Below are 22,602 nucleotides of genomic sequence, written 5' to 3'. Positions count from 1 at the left end.
CCTGAGTAACAAGCTTTCAATTCCAATAGCTTTGGTTCTTTAGTCTCCCTTTTTCTTACGGACTCCAGTGACATAAAGTTGAGATTATAAGGAATTTCCTTCTGCTGTGTCTCAATCATTTATATTTAGAAGTTCAATGCTGACAAGTGAAACATTGCTAAGTACACCAAATAAACACTTGCTTTTGAACAATCTAACATTACACAGCTCTTTCTAGAAGACCACACGCTGCCTGATGTCTCCACACCAGCTTCAAACCTGTTATGGAAATGCTTTCCTACAGCCACCTCCCGCAGATCAGGCACATGCAAAGCCCATTCCAGATCATCGACATATAATACAGATCTCTATTATCTTCATAGACAGAAACAAAACAAAGTTTTAGCAAGAGGTTTTCCCACCTGTGGCCACTCACAGTCCACACATTATTCAATGCGAACCTAAAGAATTACTTATTCCTTCTTTGCAACCTCTGCCTCTGACACTTGACCCAAAATTCTAGGCATGTCCCTCCAACTCTCTTGCTATCTAACGGTCTGGGAGAAAAATGAGTTTGTGAAGTGAACCTGAAGTCTTCAAGCCAACTCATCGTGGTTCAGTCAAGACATTGAGATATGTTCTCCAAGGACTGGTTTAACGTTGCTCTGCTCCCAGTCCTTGGACATAGTAAGGCTGTAAAATCATTAGGATATAACTGGAGGTAAAGAAAGGATGATAAAATTGAAGCTCCTGAAATAGTACTCTGTAGCTATGAACATAATGCTGATGCCTTTTCTCATGTGACCAGTCCTACTGGAGACAACAGAATTGCTTATACAGGTGAGGACTCCAGGATCAAGGCTATGAGGATTATCTTATTTATTTATGCTCTGGCTAATACCATGTTTTACAAGCACACTCCTTTACGTCACCATTATTCAGGGTAAATGCATACAAATATCAGGCTCTGTATTAATTAGAATTTGAAGGTAACACATGAAGAAACAGAAAGACAAATGCAGTATGAATAAAACGCAATGTGAGAAAATCTCCTTTTCCACACCTTTGTGTTTGTACCAATGATTTAACTGTATTTTTGTACTTGAATTTAAAATACAGTCTACTATAAAAAGGGTTTAATGGTAATAAGTTGTATAGTTATCTTCAAAGGTCTGTGTGGCCTAGTGGTAGGTTTGGACTTGGTCTACAGAGGAGAGTGGGAGGCCAGCCTGCCTCTCTAGGGCTTTGGCAGTGACAGTGCGAAGACTGCAATCTGCACTGCATTTGAAAGAGCTGAATAATAAATTCCACAGTGATTTATTAGCACCATAAAAACACTAAATAAGCTGACTTATTAGCAAATATGCCTAATATTATACTACCTAATGCCACTGATTGTCATGACAAGGATCCTGAAACTCTTCTTTCACTTAAACTGAATTTATGGATCAGTCATAAATTACTTTGCAACAGGACGCTACTACTGATTTTGATTATGAACCAAATCCTGTATCACTTGCCACCATGACAAAAAAAAAAAGTCAGAAATTGCTTTAGCTGTACATGAATGAATAATACTCTAAAACCTACCTAGGTAGGAAAATTAACTTCTTATGAATTAACTTCTTAACTTCTATCTTATGGAAACAGTATTAATACTAAATTTGAATTGTAGTATGCTCTCCTGTTATCCTACCTGTTTACGAACAGTCGTACAAGCAGAGTTAAACAGACCTTCAGGCTTCAACTACAAAAGATAATGAAGTTGTTACAAATCCTTCACAAAACATCTGAAGCTGCAAAAGTGATTCACCATAACCAAACAGCCTTGCTAAGCTTTTGTTTCCATTTTCTGTATTACATTTGTATATTTAAGAGATTTAAATTTGACTGAAAACAGAATAATACAGTGTCTGAAGTATGCAGCACTTAAATAAATCCAGGAACATACATGAAAATTCATTCGTCATGCATATAAGCACCCATTATTTTTATTCTGAAAACTCCTATCAGTCTTATTATTTCTCGCGTTATCTATCACATATCTTCTGTCTGGATTACAACTACACTGCAACCGCAACGCATACCTAATACTTTCATATAGCGTAGGACGTTGCATGTCTAACTTTAGATAGACAGATTTCATTAGTTGCAAAATAATCTAAAAAGTGTTAGTTTACCAGCTTAATGGGTGCTAATATCTAAATTACACAGTAATTATGAAAAGAGAAAATGTTAAGGTATGGCTTTACAACAGAAACCTAATAGTTCATTTAGATACTGGAAACCAACATTCACTTTCTTATCAATTTTTGGTGCATTTCAAAGCATGCCTCCTGGTCTAGTGCTCTAGAGCCCCTCTTGCATACATGGGGTTACATACATCAGTAACCGCTCTTCTGCATCACATTTACAACCAGACTGCATTCAGTTATTCGCATGCTACTTCATAGACGTGTACATAAAGCATAGACAAAATCTCTGAAAACAAAACAGTGCAAAAAGAAAAAAATATAAGGGTGCCATCCAACCACAAAGAAATATCAAAATGTGACAGCAGTCAAGCAGAATAATGCAACCTCAATGAATCCAGCCCACGTTGTTTTACCATACATGAAGTGATTATCTGTTAAAGACTGGTGGATCATTCAAGACACGGGGGCAGTCTCCGTCCAACAGCCTGTCCTGCAAGAACCACTGCCTGGCAGCAATAACTGCGTGGACAGAGACTCATCCACCCACTCACCTCCAGAAGTGACCTCTTCAGAACTGGGTTGAGGAACATTGGCAGGACAGTGTGGGGAAGCTTGCATTGCTGCTGCCCTTGCTATACCTCTCCTGTGGAGAAATAGAGGACTTAATTTCCAGGGCTGTCAGCCAGCACCTTCCACATTACAAGTGAAGAAAAAGAGAAACTAATACATTTTGGGGTGTAGTGAAGAACCCCTATTTCCTACTGAAGCATTTGGGTTACTTTCACATCTTCTGTGGAGCTCCATTTGTCTGCTTGGACTGCAAGCTGGATTCTTTGGTTCATGAGTTGATGTTGCTCTTGCCAGTTACCTATACAGCAAGCTGGGATGTGACCATTAAGAATCAACTTTACTAGATACAAAGCCTAAATAAAATAAAATAAATAAGGAAATCATGTTTAAATTAATCTCACAACCCAGACTTGAACAAGTATGTGCCATTGGTAACTCTCTCCCCTCTCCCTCCCTTTCAAAATGGCAAGTTTCTTAGTCTGCTCTTCACGTTTCCTTTACAGAGACCATTACCATAAGAGAGAAGCAGTTCTTTTCCTTTTCATGTTCCATTCATTCCATAGATGCATTTTATTTAATTCCACATTAATCCAAATAGGGTTAACACAAGAATCAGCCCTAAATAATACAGCTTTTACAGAAAGAAAAAAAAAAAAAAAAAGAGAGAGAAAACCTTTCACTATCTTCATGGTTTCCAGCTTGGACAGCACTTTTCAGCCACCAGACACATACAAATGATTTGTATCTAACAAACTGCAATCCACTAGAGAGAAGAGACAAAAAAAAAAAAAACCTATCCAAAGTATATGAATAAATCATTCTTTTGAGTGTGGTGATGAATTCGTTTTACAATTTCAAAAACAATTCTCTGAAGCCTTACTAAAACAAGTATGTTTGCTTCCAAAAGTGATCTCTGCGTATCTTTCAGTAGTACCATGATGTTTTTTGTTGGAGAAAATGCTATCAAGCTTAGACACAGAGGCGTGGAAGCTTAAGACCAACCATTTTTTTCTGGTAGGAATGTGCAATACATAATGATGTTCACAGGCAGGCACAATTTCCCATAATTAATTAGAAACATATCAGCCTTCATTGCATTTGCTTAACTTCGGTCAACAGCAATGTTGATCTTGTAAGTGAATTGAAAGACAAGACAAAGCCCATAAATGTGCACTTTATATATGCTTCAGAGCTGCTGAAAAGCATGGGAAGCAAGCCAAGAAAATGATTATAAAAATATGACAGAGAAGCTTTGCTAGAAAAAAAAAATGTATCGACATTTATTGTGTCAATTACTTAAATTCAATCTTTCCACTAGGCGTATGCTAAAGGGTGAACGTAGAGATAAATAGGATTTTTTCTTTTTTATTTGCGCAAAACAAATTTATATATTGCTCACTTCCTGAACAAAGACACCAAACAGAATGTTTTCTTCATTTTCATGTCTTTATTTGGTAAAACTCTATATTGTTTTTTCTTCATGAAGCTCCCAATTTCCAACATAACAAGCAACAAAACAGCTCATCTCTGACTATCTACTGCCTTTGACTATGACTGCCCATGGACTATGATTATAAGCAGAATCTGGTCAGGATGAGGTATCTCCAAGAAAAATAATAACAATTGTTAGTGCCATATTTTATATACCCAATGTTTAAGTGTTAAGGTTAGACATAGTAAGTTGGCTCAAAACCACAGGACAATGATTGTGTCCTGAGCACTACAGGTGGGTGTTCCATTCACCTTCCAGGTTGGTACTTCATGGGCATTGTTGGCCGAGGCTGTTATTAAAACTTAGGTATACCAAAATACGCATCACTGAACTACATTCTTGATATTTCCGAAGTTCTAACACAGGTGATAAAATGTTGTAACTAGATACGATTACTATGATCACAAAGAATTGCCCACAATGGTAAACATTTAGGCAAGCACAGCTCTGCCTATACTAGTTAAAATATCGGAAATGGGGAAAAGGTACTTTGAGTAAAATTATAGTTTTTTTCCCTGGACAAATGAGACAGCAATTCTTCTAACAGGAATTTTTGTAAACTTGTTCCTTTTCTTCATGTGAAAAATACTAAGGGAATCCAAAAGAAAGAACATCACTGGGGAACACTGATGACCTTAGATGTCACGCATGACCTAAGCCTCTCTCAGAGTCACGAAAAAGCTGCCCAAAAAAGACCATGATACATGGATAATCTACATATTCCAGTAACAATGTATGGATATCACCAATGATTTTCTCTCCAGACAGAGAAAAGAACTCAAACACTCTGAAATGTTTGGGGGTAGTTTCTAATAACCCATCCTTCCCCAAAGCCTTTACTGCCTTTATCCTACCTCAAATGCAGTATTATTTCATAATTTGAAGGTAACCTACATTTGCTTCAAAAATGATCCTTAAGCAATCAAGAACAAGCACCTTGTATGTTAAATGCTTCAAAGAGCCATTCCTTTGCTTAAATCCTCTGGATTTTCTCCCCACAACTTAACTATTGTTCTTAGACCTGCCCTGCAGTCAATGTTGATCTATGTATCTCAAGCACTTCAAGAGGCTCTTTAATCATATGGGATAATTCTTAAATGTATGACAATTTTAAGTGTCTGGGGAAGTAGTTCATGGAATGAAAAGAAAGCAATTTCTCCATTGGAGACTGATGCATGTTGCAGGGATTAGTCCAATTAAAACTGAAAGCTCTTTCATGACAGAAATCACGTGTTATTTTTAGGATGAACTCACATCCTGCTATCCTACCCAAGCTGGAATTTTCCCTCTGCTTCTGGTTGGAATATTGGGTAGAATCTATTGTGTGCATAAGGACTGTAATATAGCTCCTGGACCTGGTGCTCACATCTACCAGAGATTTTCCTGTGGGACCTATGGAAATCACAGTTTTTTCTATCTTTTTTTTTTCTTCATTTGAGAACTGAAGAAAACCTACCTTTCAATCTTCATTACTGGAAAAAAAGAAATGATGCGAGGTCCTTTGTGCAGATCTTTAGATGAACATATTTATGCATCTATGGCTGCTACAGTGGATTCCTCACCTCCATTCCTTACCTAGTGACAACATTCAGAAGGTGCTTGAACATTTCCTCCTTCGTTCCCTGCACAATGTGAAAGGACAGGACTGCTGCAAATTGTAGTCCCACTTAAGTCTCACAAGCCAACAAGGCAGCTGAAGGAAAATGAGCCTGACAGTTTGTACCTACAGCTGAATCAGATTAGTAGTCATCACTGGTAGGGAGCCCATCCTTATGTTCCAGCATCCAAAACTGAGGTTGCTGGTACCTGAGCTTTAATGGACAATCTCTGCAGAAAAAGAAGTAATGACAGTTTCAATATCATATATGCTATGACTTTGCTAAGAACCTATGAAGTTGTGTTGTTTTTTTTTAATAAAATCTAAAAAGAATATTGATTTACTTGAAGTGCACTGCACACCAAATGCAATTCCCCCTGTTGCTATTTGAGGTATTAAATAAAAATGTCATCTTTCTGACTAAGGAAAAAATCAACGAGTCTTCCATCAAACAAACATGTCTATGGCTCTTTGGCATATTTCAAATAATGTTGTCAGCTGGAGGTAGCCAAAACCTTATAGTGATTCATGAAAAAACATACAGAGAATTCGCTTTGGTGCCATCCAAACTTAGTGTATATTCTCTGTGCACTTCAGTCTGCAAGACATTGCCAATCTATGAACATATGTTGTGATATAACTAGCAATACAAACTCCCTGCTTCACCTCTCAGTTACAAACCAAGGGAAAACAAGAAATGGCTCTACAGCTGCAAAAAAAAAAAAAATGGCACCCGTGAGGAATCTAGATGGACCCTGAGAAATCTGATGAGGTTCAGCAAGGGAAGTGCAAAATTCTACACTGGGGTCAGAAGAGCTTCGAACGTCAGGATAGGCTGGAGAGCGACCAGCAGTGCAGAAACCCAGCTGGAAAGGCCCTGGGGTCACCCTGCATGCTAGGTGGAATATGGCAATGGCAGGCTCACATCAGCAAGCCACAAGCTGGAATGTAGCCAGCAGAAGAGTGGTCACAGGTCACTCCCTACTCATGTTTTCAAGACATTAAACTCCCTGGTGTTCTGTGGAAAAATAGGTAATTTTTACAAGATTCCTTTGCTAAGCCTCTGCTCCTTGCTTGTCTGAGATTTTAAAGGGAAACTAACAAGTTCTGAGTAACCACAGCACAGTGAGAATCTATAGAAAGACGCCTAAGCAAACAAATGGCTGTTCCAAAGGGCTGGATGACCGTGCCCCACTCTGCGTCACTAACAACCCCCAAAATGCACAAAGACATGACGTTTGCACCAAAAAATGTGCTTCAGAGACCCAGAGCTAGAACAGGTGACTTATTTCTTCCCTACAGCTTGCTGGATTTGACCACAAGACCTGATGCACTGCCACAAGTGACTGAACCAGGTTATGCTAAAGGTAACCACCGCTTGTTAAATTGATTGATTGAAGTGACTAATCCTACATCTGGCACGTGATTATTTTTATTTTTCCCCAACAATGCATCTGTTATAATTGTTCAGCCATCACCTATTCCTTAACAGTCTGTTCATTTTTGAGATTATTGCCTCAACCAACAAAAGCTCTCTGGAATGCTCCCACCAGGGATCATCACCTACAGGGATGCTCCAGGTTGAGGATTTGCCCACTTGTTCTGCACACACAAAAAGTGTCATTTTGCTACTACCATAACAGTTTTTTTTTTGGAAACCATAAAAGCATAACCTAGGGGGACAATAGGAATCTAATAAATCTGCACAAACCCAAAAGTACCAGAATAAGCTGCAGATCAAGGGGAAGAACTACTATTTTAGTAAGACATGTACGTTTCTTAAACTTCTGATACAGATAACCCTGAAAAACATGTGTAACGAAGACATTTATTTAAGGGCTGAAGCTATGTTACTGACATTCATGAAATATCCTGTAATTTTTTTCAGAGATTTAATTATACCTTTTGTGCTCCTCACCTATTAAGAGATCTTCTGGTTAGCATTAATTTGAATTTTATTGCCACATAAATTAGTACAACTTAGACACATTTATCAGCCTTTTAAATAACAAACTGATGATGTGTCCAGGCAGTATATACTTGAAAAGAAGAAAAAGACATACAATTAAAATCTGAACTACAATTACTTTGCATTTCAGAAAATTAAAAAGTAGCCTGAAGCAACATTATCTCAAAGAGAAAATCTGGACAGTAGCTTTGCTTCAAGCAAATCTATGAGAATATATAACTGAAAACAATAAGCAGAAGGGATAGATCATACACAAGGAAGAGGATAAAAAGTCAAAGAAAAGGAAATGGGTTCAGGTTATTAAAAATTTGTGTACACTAAGCTCCAAAGAAACTTGCAGAGACAGTATTAAGGTCACAGTATGGAACGGGATAATTTTAATAGTACATTAAATTAATATATATATAATGCTTTTTCACAAGCAATTACTTTAACTGTTCTCACACTGAGTCAGATAAAATCTCTAAAAAAAATACTGTTGCATCATCAAGTGTTATACACTATACATCCACTACACATAAAATGTAGTACTGAAAGCAAAAGTACATGAGTGTTCAAAGTAATTAAAAAAATAGATGTAGAGATTAAAACAAGGACTCTCAAAAGACAAAACTATGTGCTTCTATATACAGACATTTTTATGGACTTACAATATGTACATACAGTACAGCTATGCACCGTGATCTAGTGTCGCCAGAGCCAACGGCAGGTTCTAAATAGACTCATTGGATACCAAGTCACAAGTACATAAAGGCTGTAACAACCTGCCAGGATTGTTGTTGCTTGAAGGAAACACAGATCTGTTTCCTAACAAAAATGAATATAGTGTTTCCATTAAAAAACAAACAAAAAAACAAAAACTATCAGAGTAGAAAAAAATACAATTTAATTAAAAATAAAATTCTTCAAGCAATTTTCATTACTTCCAGTCACTTCCAATTCTATGTCTTCTTTTGATAATGAGTGGTAAACTTAAAAAAGGACCCACCACTAGCCTTTCCCTCACGATATCAGGGTAAAATCCTGACACCGCTGCTCAGACAAGCATGTTGTAACTACCCTACTTAGCTGGGACTTCACCCGGGGAGCCCACCAGACCTTCCAAAGTCAAAAATATCTTTTCAGCAGAATGGTGAAGGAGGAGGGGCTCTTAAAATTTCGGAGAGCCTCCCTTGCACCTGCGGTTCACATACAGACTAATGAACCAAGGCCAAGATGATTTTGAGTCATTTCTGTGCCATTTAATGACAAAAAAGAATGGAAGAACGGCACAGGGGTGCAATCCAGGGTCTTGCTCTCACAAGATTCAATGGATGTAAATACAGAGAGCAGAAAGAATAGCAAATAGAGTGCCAAATGAGCTACTGTTCTTATTTCCTTTTTTTTTTTTTTTCTTTTTAATTAAGAGTTCTGTAGCTTGAAGCCTAGCAAGTACTGCAGATAGAAGCCAAGCATCACTACAATCAAAAAAGTGGCAAATGGAAAGAGAACAACTGTAGTCAAGGAAGGAATGCCTGTATTTCTGTCTGCTTATTTTTTTCCCCAGCATTGCCAGGATCTACATATTCCTGACTTCTCCTAGAGTCTGAGCAGGGAGTATTATTTCCAGGAAGAGACATGTTGAGAATTTAAAGCTTTGGGGCCCTGCTGTAACAGACATGGAACAGTTACCTTCTGGCAGGAATTAAAGCTGATACAGAAATTTCACAAAAGGAATTAAAAGATGGTCTGGATACTGGCCAAAAATAGATCAAAGGAACTTTAGCAGCATGAAGACACATACCAGAAACACATGAAAGGCTACTTCAAGGCAGACCATTAAGTTTAAGAAAGTATCTGTTGTTTGGGCAGAAGTCTGCACGAACCAGGGGAAAAATTAAGTTATTCTTCTGAAATATTTAGTCCCAAAATGTCCATGCTGTCTTGTGTAATTTCCACAGTCTTGACCACATGTGAGACATCTAGTCAAAGAGACGCATTTTAGATTCTGCCCTAATTTTGAACTCCAAGAATCGATCAGCATGCTGTTCTTCCTGCTCTTCAAGTGTCATATGTTACTGGAGCTGAGATTGAGGTTCAGGAAAACTCCAGCTACCTGTGAGTTAAAACACTAAATACAGAGAAACTAGACCTCATTTATTACATCGCATTTATTGTGGTAAATATATGATACAGGCATGAGTAGTTGTGATGGTAAACTGAAACTTTCCAAAATCAGAGGTAGGAAGATTTTCACCTCAACTAGGAACAAGTGACAGAAGAAAGAAAATTGGAAAGATGACATGGGGCACAGAGAGAGCTGGACAGCTTTAAAACAGCTGAAGACTCTGGTAGGCTTGGTTACTTCTAAAAGGCCAGCCATGGTAGCGCTGAGCTCATCAATGGGTATTTGTAACATTATTAAAGACTCGGTCCTAGAACAAGTATTAAGGGTAAACAAAATGTGATTGTCATGTTTCCAATGCTGTCAAGGGGCCAGGAGCAGCAGCTCTGGGTGCACCCCGAGGCTGGCGTATTTGGCACCTCAGTGACGCTGCAGGAGGGGAGCCCAGCCAGGGCCTGCATGCCCGTCCAGGTATTCACCGCACGGCCAAAGCATTTCTCTTTTAGTCTTTACTCTGCGTTTGGTTTGTCTGCGATGCAGAATGCCTCTCCTCTCTGAACCAAGCTCATAAAACTTTCAAAATCATTTTTTTCCCCTCACCTTTCATACAAAGGCCACAGACAGCAGGGGAGGCCAGAGCAGGTCTTCAGTGAGAGTCCTCGCGTAACCGCAGAGCTGGGCCCTGAACAAGCAGTCATTTTACTAAAACAAAACATCAAAAGCGGATAGTTTTTTTAAGTGGCTAGCTTCAAAAGAAGAAATGGACCATCCGTGGATATGATCTGTGTAGCCCCAGAGCTGAAATGAGGTGCTCTGGGAATTCTGAATTGGATAAAAGCTTCAGGGAACTGTTGGATTATTGCTTTTAAAAGCTATTAGGATGAATAGGCGCTTTGCCTGCTCTCTGTTTCTGCCCTATGTGCTACAATAGCACTGTCAATAAACTCTGAGCATCCTCCCATCAGTAAAAACTGCTTTTGAAAAATAAAATGGAAACACTTAGAGAAAATCTTCCTGTACTCCAGCAGGTTTCTCAGTGACTACAGAACAAAGAAAAAAAAAAAAGAAAGACTATACAAATTCATAAGAACCACCACTTATAGGCTAAAAAACAAGACTTCCCCAAATGCCTGGTCCAAGAAGGACAAGGCAGCTGGTGGAGCTACTATTTTTATTGGAAACAACAGTACTCAGGAGTGCTGGAAATGTGCTCCACAGTGCCAGGTTCCACCCATGACAGCAGGTCCTTGCCAAAATGTTTAGGGATCTCATTTTGTCACATGGAGTCAAATCTTACCTACCTACCTTTTATACATTTCATATGCACGTGTTACCAGTGTTTATCTGGCGCATCTTCTCTTGCAGCTCCTATGGGGATTCACTTACACAATAACAACTCCAATTTTGGAGTCACAATTTCTAGAGTGCATCGCAAAACTGCAAAAGGCAAAGAAAATGAATACTTCCATTGCCCAGTTTTGAAAACATACCACAGTAACTTCCTTTACTCATCCTTCAAATTCAGTTATTTGGATGTGATTATTGTGGTAGAGCATATGTTCCAGACATCCTTTGCTACCAAGTTGGTAATTCAAATACTGACCCCATTAACATAAGATGTAGATCTTTCAAAGAATGTAAAACTACAAAATTAGTATTTTCTCTTAATTTATTTTAAATCTGTCAAGCTGCAGAATGAAACAGTTTAGAAATGGCCAAAAGATGAATACTCTAGAAAAAAATCAGATTTAAAAGACAGTTAAATTTGTCAGAGTTAGCTCTCAAACTAAGAGCATTTTTAACACAGAAATTTACACTTTAAACCTTGGAAAATTCAGATAACTTTTTCTATTTAGTCTTAATACTTCAAAAGTGTTTGAAGTTATTGGATGCATTACTGTCTTGAACAATGAAGATCCACAAATGTATACACTCATGCACAAACAAATTTACGAATAGAGATTTCTGGAGCAGAGATGACTTAGCAAGAGGAACACAAAGAGCTTGGAAATATTTGCAACATTTCAGGAAAGGAATCTTGGCCAAACTGTTTTTTTTTTTTTTGTTTGTTTTTTTAAAGAAAACTACGTAAATTCAATTGTTAACAATAATATGCCAACCATACAGATTGAATTTGGTCATTAAAATGTGAAACAAAGGAAGAGCTTCCTGTGCTAACCTCAATATAACTCCATCTATCAAGTCCCATCTGTAATAACCAGGCTGATGTTTGCTCTGTGGGGTCTGAATCGCTAATTCCTCCAATTTACACCAACTCCTTGGCTTTCAGGAACAAAAATCGTTTTCTGTCTAAATATACTTACACTTAACAATCAGAAATGAATCCCTGTGCAAACAAGCTCCATGTTGGCAATCATCTTTGTTAGTATTTATTAATAGAGCAGAAGCATTACAGCTTCCCACTATCAGATTTAACATGACTACTACCATTACCCAGGTACATAAAGGAAAACCATCATTTTTCCAATATACTTGTAGCTCATATTTCCCCCTTTCCTTCTACTGTTCACAAATATTACAAAAGCCTCATAAAAAGGTGGTTTTGATGAATTATTACAGTAAGCATCACCAGTTTACACCTTTTCAGTCCTTACAACACTGTCTGAAACACCGATGCTGTGGATGCACATTTAACAGTGAACACAGAGCAATGATAGGATGATGCCAGACAGCAACCTTGTCCCTGCACAAGTCAGCACTGGTCACAGCAACCTTTGCTCCCAGAAGGCAGGCATGGTGTTTCTTTCTCTCTAGCAAGGGAGAAATTTAAAAACTGGCCAAGTTTGCTGGCACAACCAGAGAGGTTGTGGAACCTCCCTCTCTAGACACCTTCAAAAGCCACCTGGATGTGGTCCTGGGTAACCTGCTGCAGGTGGCCCTGCTTGAGCAGGAGTTGGACAGGATCACCTCCAGATCATCTCAGCCATTCTGTGGTTTTCTGAAGTTGCTGGACTCAGGTTGGTGGGCTAACCAGTGCCTCTTTCACTCCTGTCTCCTGACACTCCCCTGGCCACAGGGGAGGCTGTATCAGCAGTTTCCAAGGCAGAGTAAGAAAGGTGAGCAGCATGTACTACAGCTTTCCCTGGAGAACAAAAAATTTGCCTCCAAAAACTGCATCCACGAGCAGTTTCAAACCAAGCCACAAAGGTAAAACACCTTGAAATTTATCTGAAAGTGTGAAAAGGTAAAAGAAACATGCTCATTATTTCAACCTAACCAAAAATCTGGGGAAGATAATGCAACAACTAACCAATTGTTTATACTCTGGATAAATCATATTCTGCTTTCATTTCTGCAAGACACTTCAAAATTTAAGAAAAACCTTCACCTGCGTGTAGTGTAAATCCTTGCAGCTAGTCAATTTTAAAAAGTGTAATACAATTGGTCAATTTGCAATATCATTGCTGCTTAGAGGTGCAACTTACTATTATCTATTTTTCACCTAACAACTTTATAACATTCACATGTCACAAAATGCCTCTACTGCACATGACCCATTTTCTGAAATGCAAGGGGAAGCACAGACATGCACAACAATTAAGTGCATACCTAATCCTGAAAAGTAAAATCTGTGTTCAAGTAATCCACTTTTTCAGCAAATCTGTAGCTCATCATTACCACAGGGGAAGAGCAGAAATGCAAGGACACTGCTTCTTATACCCACTGTATAAAGAAAGCTTCGTTCCAAACAAAGCAAGTCTCACTTCCCAGTTCAGCAAACACTGATGTACATAGACCGAAATAGCCTGTAAATCACAAGGGACGTGAAAGACATGCAGTGCCCTACATATAAGCTTTTACTGTCCCATCTCCCAATGCTGAATCTTGTAAGCAATCATACTAATGCTTCTGGTTTCCCACGTCAAGCATAGCAGCTGGCAGGAATGAAGACACACCAGACAGCATGTACTAGCAGTCATCCACAGGACTTCTGAATATAACACCTACATGAGTGCACACCACATGTACAAAATCATGCTTCATAATGCTGGGTATTCTTGGGTATTGGCTACCCAGAACTGTGGAGCAGATTTATACCTTATGAGGGTCCTACCACAATCACACTTTCCTGAAGACCGGTTAAATAGGATAAATAAACAACCAAATAAATCATATTTAGCCACGTCTTTCCCAAACAACAATGCAACAATCTAGAAAAAAAAAGTGTGTGTAATCGACATCTGAAGGTCAAGCACTACACACTATCCTGATCTCTAGCAGTCACATATTTGTCAGTTAATTATCAGAAATTACAAATGCCTAATGCTAAACTACAGGCCAAATTCCAAGTTTGTTTACTTGAAAAGAAAGGCCGTCTGGCAGAGTAACGAAGTTGTATTTCGTCAGGTGCTTGGGGACAGGGTGCTGATTTTAGCCTGCAATACATGCCTCTGCGCAGTGGAAAGCACCACCATCCAAATGATTACCTCTATTCTTAGCATCAGATGCCCCAAGAATTTCTTTAAGATCCATAATAATTCACAGCTACCTATTTCAAAAACACTACATACGTGAGAATTCTGCTTTGAGATGCACTGCTGATTAAAGAGGATATACTTGACCTAGATGTTCCATTCCTAAGATGAATGCAGGATCCACAGCTAACTTCCTCTAGTACTGGTTATTATATCTGCATGCAGAAATGGAAGATATCTAATGGAGCAGTGCCAAAGTTAACATGTAGCGTGACAAGAGTCTTGTGTGTTACTTTGGCAGCCTGTTATGCTCTGCACTGGTCACTCTGCTGGGCCTCTTTGCTGAATTTTATTTCCTAATTATTTTTATTAGTTGAATTTTTCTTTTTATTATATCGCAATAGAGAAATGAACATATTACATCAGAAATTATTTATGAAATAAGGACATAAGTAGCCTGATTTACAGCTCTAACTATGAGAGCCCTGGAAAGGCTTTATTAAAGACCTTGTGCCAACTTCTACCATACATGGAAACCTTCCAAGGTTAATAGAACATGAGGTTTTACTGATTGGATAAAAGTTTAGAATTAAATTATTAAAATTTGCAGACCGGCTCACTGTTTGAGAACTATTTTTACTCTGTTTGAAATAAACCTTTAACATCTTAGATTATGGATAAAGAATATGAATCTACTAAGAAGAAATAGGAGATGAACAATTTCTTTTCTTTTTTCTTTTTTCCTTTCTTTTTTTTGTTAAAGAAATAAAACTGAACTCTGATGATCTTCATTTTTGACTAGAAACTGGCCCGACAGACAGAAGATAATATGGCTGTCTTTACTGCAACCAATACAACGGCAGGCAGCATTAACCTCAGCCTTGTATAAATGGTCTTACTTTGCACAATCATCAACTACTTGCAATGCCTGGGACACATAAACAACAAAACCACTACATGCTGGAAGAATTAAGGTGACAATTAATTATGTTCTATTCAGAATTGAGCTGAACTAGAACTACAGGATAATAAAACAATTCTCGGTCCTTTTCTTACTTCTGCACTGTGCTCTTAATTAAAACACACACAAATGCGACTGTATTACACATAGATGTTTCCATCATTATTTTACAAATAAATAAGTACGCAACGCAAAGCACTGCTGTACTTAATGATACAGATTGCAAATCCCATCATATTAAAAATTCACAAAAGCTACTGAACTATGTGACATGTTGTGCTGAAGGATTTATTAGAAATAGATTCTCTTGATGTATATTTTTATTACCTGCATTTGCACAAGCCAAATACAGTCTGTTCTCATTTGCATTTAAGAAACAAAATTAAAGAGGTCCAATAGTTCATCAACAGGAAAAATCCTGAGAAAATGAACTCTCTTACCACGTATAATGCTGCTTCGCGAGGGTTTCTTGTATTCCCATTGGTAACAAATTGGGGAACTTCTGCCAGGAATCAATAATACAGGCCACATTCATTGCTAAAGGCTTGTTCAGCCTGGGGACTACAGAAATGGTTGATCAAGAAAGTGCCTTAGTATGGCTAGAAGTACATTTAAAATCATTTCTTGTTTAAAAACAAAAATTCCCATACTAACTTCCCCTAATTCTCTGAGATAATTACCTACTCTACCATCCGTTCCCCAGTCAAAACAACTACACTAGCCAGTTTTTTAGCCAAGATCAACCTTGTCTTCTCTTAACATATACTCCTCTATTCAAAGTCTTGGTAAGGTATCCACCTTATAAACTGCGCAAATATTAGAGAAATAAACTGTAATAATAAAGAAGTCTCAAAGATCCAAGTATCAACACAACATAAGCAGTAATGATTGATTACCTTTTTATGGCTGTAATAAAAGATACTCAGTTCTTTTACTATTATAAAATATTCAGTGTTAGTGTATCGTGTTTCACATTTTAAACTGATGTAAGAACCACATCTATTATTCTCTAAACTCACTGTTTAAATATATGGTACAATGTTGAAATGTCTGCGGTCTGCGTAGAAAACAAAATATATAGCAAGGTAGTTTTCTTTCCGTAACGATGCATATGCTAAATAAACTGTTCCTGCAGTGAATGATGACACTTACTCTACCTGCACTGTGTTGTTTAGTTTTACATTATTCAATGCTTTTGAATTGTCAGATTCAATTAGGAAGAAATCCGGCACAGATAGAGGAGAGGTCTTGCATAAATCCACATGTTATGCTGTATTTCATCTTTTACATACAGAGTACTGTTGACCTCCTGAACTTCAGTTTCCAAGGTTTCTGTGTAGTTAAATATATTATATATAGTAGCTATATGGTTAAATATACTATAAACATTTCTATTTCTAATATGGTTCTAATCTATATTTCTTTATATAACATAAGTGCTTATGAATAAACTGCATGTAGCCTAAATTGTTGAAAACAACCACCTTTTGTGCCATCAGACACCTGTTGGCACCTGAATCTGAGCAGCTGATGAACACCCTTGGCTGGTGCCCACAGCCTCTTCTGCGCCTCTCTGTTCACTGCTGTGGAGGCGGCTCAGCACCTAGCTTGCTCAGCACATAGCCACTAGCCCAGATGCTTTTCTTTTGTTAATACAGCTCCTTCACTTCCCCAGGACCTCTAACTTTACACAGCAATTACATATTGTTTTTATTTATTTATTGAGTGGGAGACCATCTATTGGCTATGTATGCATGCAGAGAGCTAAAGTGGCCATCGATCCCTGAGGGAAACCCACCAAAACCAGCACGTTAGAGATTTATGGCTTTGCAAGGGGAAAGATCTGCCACCCCCCTTAGTCACATCTGGTAACGTTTTACAAGGTACACGCGACACCAGTGAATAATTGTCATTTGGAGGCCTGACATTAAACACAGCTCCAGAGCGAAGTAACTCCATGCCTTGTAAGCGTGTCCTGCAGCACAGAGGCGTGAAGTGCTCTCCTAGGATGTTCTAGCAGCCCCCTTCCTCCCAGAAACAGATTAAGAAACTCCAAACTCCCAGTCTAGAGTCCAAACCATCTTAATCCTACCCCTGCAGATCTGGCAGATTGAGCAGCTAAATGCAGGTTGAGGGTGGCTTGCCTGAACAAACTGCTACCCCCATTTTGCTCATACTGGATGCAGCCTTAACGTCCCTGACTTTGGAAAGCACCGAGTTGGGTTTCCTACATGCTGAGGCACACATCCAGCTGCAGGCTGGAGCAGGTGAGCAAATGGTTCAGGCTTCAGCATGGGACGGTGCACCAGCTCTGCCTCCTTTGCTTGTCCCAGGTAAACCGCACGAATAAAGATTACAAAGTCAGCATGCCACGTGGATGGAATAAACTTTATTAATCCAAATCTTCAAGGCTACCCAAAACGTTCACGTGAGTTGTGTTCCAAATAAAAGAAGAACTGAATCCTGCACAAAAAGACGTAAATTATGTTCCGTTTACCAAAGGGCAAAGTTATGCTTTAACAAGTTTACCCCAGTTCGTATCTGACTTGAGGAAAAAAATAAATAACGTAACTGACTGGAATAAGAATGAGCGATTATTTCTAGGGCTGTTGTAAAACTTTCTAAATGAGTTTTATAAAAAGATTATAAAACCTATCAATATTTACAAAATAAATCTTGAATTGCCAGAGGTTAAGGCAGGAGGAGTCACCCCTTGCAGTTTTCTCCATAAGCCTGTTCCCAGCCATTCTCAGAAATAAGCGAACCGACTAGACCGATGGGAGCCTGAGCCAGTAGAGCACTACCTGTTCTCTACATTCATCCAATATTCCCAAGTAGTCAGCTCTTATTCAAATTACATTTGAGATGTTTATGAAAGGCACGTTCATAAATAAATGTCTTCTTAGCATACGAGAATGGATAATTTCCCTTAACTTTGATTAATGAAGAGCAGAGATACTAACTTCTCTGGTTAAGTGGAAAAGAGACCCCTAAATCTGTTTTCATTATCCACAGAGGATTTTTCCTTTAAAATCATTACCAAAAAACTCTCTATAATAAACGTTTTACATGGTTATGTTTCAATATGTTTTACACTGCACTGGTAATTCTCATTATTTTTCAAATATCACATTTGAGGGGGTTAATACACCATTAACGTGATTAACTTTATAATAGAAGTTAAGCCATATGGAACCAATCTGCACCATTTGACCACATAAATGACTAGATACTGAAGGTCAGCTTCTGCCCCACTGCACCTGTGCATCTTCACCAGCTTTGCTGGAATTTGGAGGCATAGACCAAGGCAGAAACCTGGCTCTCTCCAGAAACAGAGAGGACAAGCAACTTTTTAATTTTTCTCAAAATAGGGACGATCCATGAAAAGGCAGGGGTGAATTGGTACGTTAGACATGTCTGCATACAACCTGCAGAGTGCCTTTGCCACCAGAGAAGCATTTCTCCAGATAAATTTGGGTTCATGGACATTAACCACGCTCATTAACACTGTTTCGTAAGGATGGTGAATTTTGTTCCTTATTTATCTGCCAATCATTATACCTGGAAAATACAGAGTAGCTGAATCAGCAGTATAACTAATTGCTCAAGGGAGCAGCACCGCCATTTCCCAAACTTCCTCCCTCTGCCCGGAGTACAGTGAGCGTACCACACAACTCACTGTTCTGAATCAGATCCTGGGTGGCTGGTCCCAAGGTCCCGAGCCAGCAAAGCATGTCAGTAATCCTGTCGATTTTACTGTTAATCTTAAGCGAAGGTAATAATGCCAAGGCAACCCTCAGACTGAAGGGTACTCACTGTCCCCAAAAGCACTCAATCACTTTCCCTCCTTTACACCAGCCCCCAACTCACTGTCCACTATTTTCTCGCCATCTTCCCTAGCAGACTGCCTGCAAGCAAAGCTTGCATGTCTCCCATCCAGCCCATCTCCCTTGCCATGTTTCACTGTACCTCCCTGCTCTTCACTGTTGCTTGGAAGGATTTTTACTAACGCCACACCTCCTGGGCAGCTGGGGTGCAAGAGGCAACAAAGCTAAAGCAGAGCTCGGCAATGAATCACGAGCTCAACAGACCTCGGAGGCCATCGAGCTCATCCTTTGCCCCCCGGGAGGATCAGCTAGCTCGATGTCACTTCTTACACACACCCACGTAACCTGCTTGCAAAGACTGCCAGTGACAGAAACTCCACAAGCTCCCTAGGCGATATATCCCAGTGTTACACTATCTTTACATCGACAAGTTCAATCTCTTCTCACAGGTCACATTTTGTAGGCCTCAGGTCTGTCCTCCCTCTCTCTTTATGTCTCACCAGTTCTTTCTTGTTTTCACCACGCTAACAACTCCAATTAAAGCAGTTCCCTCAAAAACCACTCTTGAAAGCGATCATTGAAAAAGCTACTGCATAGTGCTGCTGAAATCAAACTGCCTTTTTTCCATCGTGCAGCTGTAGCATACTTTTAAGACTTACAATGACAAAATGTTTCAGGTCCTGCTTAGTTAAAGTCCATTAATTTTTTTGCTGATATGCACATGTAACAGGAGAAACAGGTCCAGGTACTCACTGCTGTCAATGGCTGTAATGCCTATTGCCAGAAACAGTGCAACGGTCACACACCATCAATCAGATCGAGAAACTTTTGAGACTGAGAAAACAATTCAAGTTCCAATAGTCAAGGTAAGTTGGTACGTAACCCCAGGTTTGGTACATAACCCCAATGTTACAAAATAATGCCTTGCATACCAAAGAGATTAAATTCCCCTCTGCTCCAGCAAGCAGTCCAGTAGGAACATGCTAGGGCCACGAGCGAGAGCATCACAAATCAGACTCGGCTCACAGCTGTCCTACACCCTGTGCATTCATATTGCACCTATGGCTTTTTCTTTTTCTGTTTTTTTTTTTTTTTTGTTTTTTTTTTTTTTTTTTTTTTTTAGATCAATGAAGTAAAAAGAAGAGAAGAAATGAAGCAATACTCTAGTTAACCCACATCTTCTTGATTGTTGTTGGCTTTACTCTCCTCAGGGAACAGCCAGGAAAGAAGTGCATATAAAGGTCAGAAACACCTCCTTCTGCTAGTAAATTTAGTCTGCTGCATGGAGCAGCAGGGATAGAAGACAACCCTTACCAAGATCTTAAACTCTGAAAGCAAAAGAGAACATTGTAATTATTCACAGACAGCAAGAAATCAGTAACTTTTCTACTGCATTTGGTAAAATGTAAAGTATTTATTTGTTTTCAACAGTGGATTACAAAAGCTAGAAAAAAAAAAGACAGACTTGGGTTTGGTCCAAATAAAATTATTTTCTGATATAAGAAAATAATGCATTACTGCCTGCCGTGTGGCATTGCTGTGTTTCTAGATGTACATTGCTGTCATACACAAAGTACTAACATATTATAGGAAAAATGCAAGGGCTGTGAAAGGACTTCAGGCCTTTGCAGATGAGAAGTGTTAATGGCTGTTTCATGGAGACAAATCTTTAAATTAATATAAAAAAAAGGAACAAAGCACATTTTAAGCACCAGTTTAACTTCCATATTCATTAAGCATTTTAAACAAAGTGTATCAATGAGAAATTCAAATTTGTGATAGTCCTCTGAGCTGAATACCTGAAGTCATCCCTGGAAAAACTGCACAAATAAATCCATTCCCTCATGACTTTCCTGCTGTTTTAAAAGGTGTGACAATCTCAGGTATAATAAACGTGAAGAATTTTATTACAGCTGGCCAGCTGAGCACTCCCAAGAAACATGGCACTAGTCAGAGCTGAAGAACTGACACTATTTTAATAACCTTTGCTATTGACAGTTTCCTACACATTGTCTACCTCAAAATCAACATATTTTGCAATAACTCCTGATCCCTGAGAAAATACAGGATGACATTGACATTCAAGGTATATTTTGACCCATTTCAGACAAGCCACTCCACGTGCAAGCATGGAAGAACATCCAGCCCTTCTGATCCAAACATCAAGTGAGGATAGAAAGTGAGAAAATCTCACACTTCAGTCAGGAGCGTGCCCAAAAATACTGAAAATCGCCATCTAATCTTTAAAACGCCCCAAGCATACAAAGGAGAAGACTGATTTGCAAAATCCACAAGGGATTCTTTTTCTCAGTTACAAAACTGACAGACTTGAAAGTCCAAATTCTCACATAGCCTCACACGCACATTAAATATACATCTGAATCTCAACATGTAGCAAGTACACTGCAGTAATTACACAGTGCATTTTGCAGAAGCAAAGGTGTAAATTTATAAATGTAATAAATAGAAGACAAAGTTTCTTCAGATGTTCTCACAGATGACAACATCTCAAAACACAAAGCATCATTCAGACAAAAAGCATCAACCAAAAACTGAAAACAAAAAAAATGCACAGAACCAGAGTGCAAAGGATGTCCTGGAGGTAAGATTATCAAACAATTACACCAGACAGGGGTAACACAGTTACAGTACACAGCTTTCTCTATTTTTCTTCTGAAAAATCTGCTTTGTGTTCCGGCTCTGGCGAAACCACCCTGCTCTTCTCCACGTTCTAAAAAAATGCAAATCACCAATAACCGAGGGCACCAGCTGATCGCGTTTTGGGCTGCAGCATGGGAGTATCGAGTGGCTGAGCGCTGATCAAATGACGACACAATCTGGAGACTGAGCCTCAAGTAGTGCTGGGTGACCCCGATGTTAAGTATGCTCATATTATATAAGCCTACATTGAAGTACTGATTCTGCTGCTGGAAAGTGGTGTTAAAACTCAGCACACGCAAATCCATTTGCCAAGTCAAGCACCTACAAACACATTTCTCTTGTGCAATCGATCCATCTCAAAATGGCCTGCTCTTAAACCAACTTTTTGGCATGGAAAACAGGATCTGTACCCGACCCAACCATTTCGCTTGTCTCAAGGTAAAAGCTCTCAGCATTTAATGTGTGTCACCTGCCGGAAAAATCTTTTTTTTTTATGTAATAAACCAGCAGCCATTGAACGACTTAAAATGAGGGTACATTTTCTTTTCTCTCATCCCTTGCACACGCACAGAGGATGGAAAGAAGGCAGCAGCATTTCAAAAGATTATGCATACACATCCCTTCTAAATTTATACGGTTCTCAAGGGAACAATCAACTCAGCAATGTCTGTGATGCTCAGGCTACAATTACCAAAATGAGATGCATAACCTTTATTACACCAACGAACAGTTAACTTTTCAGATTATTTCTTTTACTGCAGTGCTCTCAAATCTTTCATCTTATTCAAGTAATCAGCTGCTTCCAGTCTGT

The 22,602-nt window shown here is 38.8% G+C and overlaps 1 protein-coding gene across 7 annotated transcripts in view; it reads right to left on the bottom strand.

Annotated features, from left to right (window-relative positions):
- Nucleotides 1-22,602, bottom strand: part of PPP2R2C (protein phosphatase 2 regulatory subunit Bgamma) — a 189,448-nt gene that overhangs the window by 112,627 nt on the left and 54,219 nt on the right. The window contains exon 2 of one of the 7 annotated variants that reach the window (XM_048046418.2): nucleotides 2,726-2,812. The exons of 5 other annotated variants lie outside the window; for them this stretch is intronic. In XM_048046418.2, the coding sequence (XP_047902375.1) occupies nucleotides 2,726-2,812 (87 nt within the window). Of the gene's footprint in view, nucleotides 1-2,725; nucleotides 2,818-22,602 lie in introns of all 7 variants that reach the window. One more of the 7 variants, XM_013179624.3, reaches the window with a different exon arrangement.

This window comes from Anser cygnoides, chromosome 4, assembly GCF_040182565.1.
Source record: "Anser cygnoides isolate HZ-2024a breed goose chromosome 4, Taihu_goose_T2T_genome, whole genome shotgun sequence".
NCBI lineage: Eukaryota > Metazoa > Chordata > Aves > Anseriformes > Anatidae > Anser > Anser cygnoides.
Note: the sequence above shows the minus strand (reverse complement) of the source record. Positions and strands in the feature narration are given on the sequence as shown.